The 4288-nt window shown below is 39.4% G+C and overlaps 1 protein-coding gene across 1 annotated transcript; it reads right to left on the minus strand.

Annotated features, from left to right (window-relative positions):
* Positions 1–1972: 1972 nt before the first annotated feature.
* On the minus strand, positions 1973–4282 carry LOC131873597 (rust resistance kinase Lr10-like). Its single transcript, XM_059216443.1, has 3 exons — positions 3748–4282; positions 3516–3563; positions 1973–3404 (listed from the first exon to the last, which is right to left on the minus strand). Exon 3 carries the CDS (start codon positions 3117–3119, stop codon positions 2268–2270), a length of 852 nt encoding a protein of 283 aa, XP_059072426.1. The 5' UTR covers positions 3120–3404; positions 3516–3563; positions 3748–4282; the 3' UTR covers positions 1973–2267.
* Between the last annotated feature and the right edge of the window lie 6 nt (positions 4283–4288).

Consider the following 4288-nt stretch of genomic DNA (forward strand, 5'->3'; position numbering starts at 1 on the left):
CATTCCCAATATATCTATCTCTCCCTCTTTCTATCCCTACCTATCCCTCACTTTATATCTCTCTACTTCTCTGGATCTTCTCTCTATTTCTCTCCATCTCCCTCGCTTTCTTTACAATTTATATAGCTCTCTCTCTCTCTCTCTTACACACACACACACCCCCTATTTCTCCCTCCCTTTCCATACCTTTATCTCTCCATCTCTTTCTATTACTTGTATATATCACCTCATTTGTCTCTTGAACTCTTAGCCCCCTTATCTCTTTCTTCCCATATCTTCCTCTCCCCTTTTATATTATCTCATTATCACTATGTATCTCTCCCTTATTCACTCTATCTCTTCTTCCATCTCTCCTAATCTTTCTTTATATATATCTCTCTCTACCTCTCTCTATATATCATTTCCTATCTATTTCTCTATCTTCCCCTCTATCATTATCTCCTTCCTTCTATCTTTATTTCTCCCTCTCCATCTTCCTCTCTCCTTCCATCTCTCCCTCTCTATATTTATTTCTCTCACCCCATCTATATTTATTGTGTTACATATGTCTCTCATTTTCTCCCTCCCTCTCTCCTCATCACTCCCTCTTTCTATATTTCTCTAATTCCCTTTCCTCTCTCCTCTCTCCATTTTGGTAACTCCCTCTCTCTCATTCACATACACACTCCTTATTTCTCCTTCCCTATCTCTATATCTCTATCTTTCCCCCTCTCTATCTCTCTTCCTCTCTCTCACTCTTCCCCCTTTATCTTTATCTCCCTATCTCTTCACCCTCTCTATTTATATCTCATTATTCACCCCATCTCTCCTGCTCTAGATATATCTATCTCTCTATTCATATCCCACCTCTTGCTACTCTCTCTATCCATATCTCTCTACCTTTATCTCCCTGTCTCTTTATCTATTTCCCTAAACCACTCTATCTATTGATCTATCTTCCCCTCTCTCCCCTCTCCTCTCTCTCATATTAACTCCATCTCTCCTATTCTACATCTCTATCTCTCTATTTCTATCTACCTTTCTCTCACTCCTCTCTCTATCCATATCTTTCTCTACCTCCCTATATCATTATATATCTACCTCTCTCCCTCTCCCTCTATATTGAGATATCCCATATTTCTCTCTCCCTCTCTTCATCTCTATTTGTCAATATCTAACTCTCTTTGTTTGTATCTCTCTTTATATCTCTATCATTATCACTCTCCTGCTCCTACCTTTACGTCTCCTTATTTCTCTATCTTTTTATCACTCTATCTCAACATCTATATCTTTGTCCATCTCTCCATATGCCCCTCTTCCTTAATATCTCTCTATCTCTTCCTCTCTAGCTCTCCCTCTCTATCTTTATCTCTTTCTAGACATATCTCTCTCTCTCTATTCATCCATTTCTATCTCTCACCCTCTATATATTTATCTATTTCATCTCTATCTATCCCCGTCTCCTCTCTCTTTTTATCTCTCCCTCTACTTCTCTTCATATCCCTCTCCTTCTCCATCTCCATCTCATTGCCCTTCCTCCGCCTCCCCTCTCCCCCTCTCTATCTCTCTCACTCCCTATTGGTAATGGACAAATAGTTGATATGAAGTTAGCACTTCTCCACTAACCTCATGTGTTGTGCAAATTTATGAAAATAATAAAACAAAAATTCCCAATTGTCCTTCTAGAATCTCTTTGGCGTACCCATGGCACACCAAGGTGCAATTGCTAGTTAACTATTTTTCAATTATGAAATATAAGAAACTAAAATATCACAAGAATGAGTGAAAATGAAACACAATCACTCAATTACAATATTTTATTAATTATTTATTTTTACTTTCAACATGAATTTCTCCATCTATAAACAGTTTTACTTATAATTTAATATTCTTCAGACGTGATATAAAATATGTAATTTAAAAAACAAAACAAAACATTAATTAGATTCTTTTAATTATTTTACTCTAATAAAAATGTTCATACATATTACTCCCTAACAAAGGATGCAATCTTAATATTAATACATGATTTGCTACAAAGAACACTTATGCCACCATGTTAAACGGCTGCCATCTACAGAGTAATACTAAAACATATCAAAAGCAAAAACAAGAAAGCAAATTCACTCTTTGATAGCAACTATCAAAGCAAAAAAAAAACATTAGGAAACAGCCTAATTTTTACACGGGCATAATTTCTAAGCTCCAATAAACCTGTGGGAAAATTGGAAAACATATTGACTGAAAAATTCCGCAACCAGTAAAATTTCCCAGACGTGTAAAATCTATTATGCCGCTTCGATTGCAATGGAGGATGATTCTTCACTGGCAGAAAACAGTGCCGGTCGCAGGCGAGCGTCGAACGGAATCGGAGGATTTGGTATGTCGTCGGCATCTCCTTCCAACATCTGAAGCACCCTCATCATTGACGGTCTGTCCCTCGAATTGTACTGAATACACCAAAGCCCCACTTTAGTCAAACTCCTTGCCCTGGCCTCCTCTGCATCGCTCAAGTCTCTTTCTCTCAACCTTGTCCTCAGCTCCCCTCTCTCTAATAATTTAATAGCAGAGTCTGGAAAGTAGAATTGGCTTGAATGGCTCGCCTGTACATCAACGTTCTTTCTTCCTCCTACCATCTCCAATAACATCATGCCAAAACTGTAAACATCTGATTTGTCTGTTACGGGTCCAAAATTTCTAGACCACACCTCTGGCGCAACATATCCTGGCGTCCCCCTCGCTGCCGTCATCGATACGTGGTCATCTCTCCTCCCACTCAGTTTGGCCAGGCCAAAATCAGCTACTTTGACCGTAAACTCCTCGTCCAACAATATATTGTGCGGTTTTATGTCGAAGTGAATGATGCGGCTGTGACACTCATTGTGAAGATACGCAATTCCACGAGCCGCCCCAAGAGCAATTGAATACAGTTGATCCCAATTCGGAATTTGACCTCCTCCTGTGCTTCCAAATATAAATCTGTCCAGAGATCCATTTGCCATGTACTCGTAGACGAGTGCACTTGTACATCCTTCGAAACAATACCCTAACAAGCGAACCAGATGAATGTGATGAATCCTTCCAATGGTTGTCACTTCGTTCATGAACTGAGTCTCGCTTTCCCTCGACTGATCAAGCATTTTGACTGCCACAAGACTAGCGCTTGGTAGCCTTCCTTTATAAAACCTCACCAAACCCTCCTTCACCCAGTTTATGTGTAAAGTTGTTGGTAATCTCCTTGATGTCTGAATACGAATATCTGGTTGGCATTTGATCGACAAAATTGTGTAGAAATGTCTCTACCTGGGAAATGAACTGCGGGTTATCACGCCTCCTATGCACCTGAAGGCTGAAGCCAGAAATCTTCTTTCGATAAGCAATTACCTGCAATAGCACAAGCACTAACAATGCGCTGCCCAGGATACCTGTGACAGTATATAAGGTGAAACTGTATTCAACTATAGTGAATCATAGTTACAGCTTTTCAAAAAAACACAGATCCTGAATGTAGGCCGCTTCCAAAAAGCAAGGCTTACCTATTACAAAGATGAAACTCATGGATTTGAACTTAGACCCTGAATTATCTGAATCATTAAAACTTAATATTTTTAGTAATAGTTGTGAGCAACGTACCCAAGACACAGAAAAAAGTTTCTAGTATAACTTAGATAGCAAATTGAGGGTTTGATGAAACTCATGGATTTAAACTGCTCTATCATTTCCACTCGCTTCTATTGAAATTGGAAGAAAGAGAATTGGAACTCTTACCCTGATTAGTGATTGCCTCTGTCTGGCAAAATGGTCGCATGGTTGTGGTGTTGTAATGACAGGTATCGTTTCTTGACACGCAACTCTCGCAACCCTTGCTGAGATTCCATTTTACTTCGAACCCGTGCAACAGAATTTCATTCAGAGTAGGAGATCGAGGTACTTTTGGGTCGATTAACACCGGTAGTTGAACTTCTGATTTACAATACCGCGGAGTCAAACTCAAATTTGAAGTGGGTGTGCAATACCAATCATCGCTATTTTGAAATTTGGAAGCGTTCTTGGGTAACTTCTCCTGTTCACAGTCTCGCCGTAGGGTTATATTCTTGTAGCCATCTACTATATGAAATTGAGGACTAGACGAGTTCAGAACTCTGTGTTATTACTCAAGGATGGATCGCATGAATTCCACAATAGTTTTTGGTCCACTATTGTGATGGTTTGGCTCAAATTGTCCATGGAATAGAGCTGGGGCTGTAGTATTTAGTATTGGTGTCCACTGATATTAATTAGAGGCATACCTAAGTATGAATCGCAGTCG

The sequence above is a fragment of the Cryptomeria japonica genome, chromosome 2 (genome assembly GCF_030272615.1).
Source record: "Cryptomeria japonica chromosome 2, Sugi_1.0, whole genome shotgun sequence".
Classification (NCBI taxonomy): domain Eukaryota; kingdom Viridiplantae; phylum Streptophyta; class Pinopsida; order Cupressales; family Cupressaceae; genus Cryptomeria; species Cryptomeria japonica.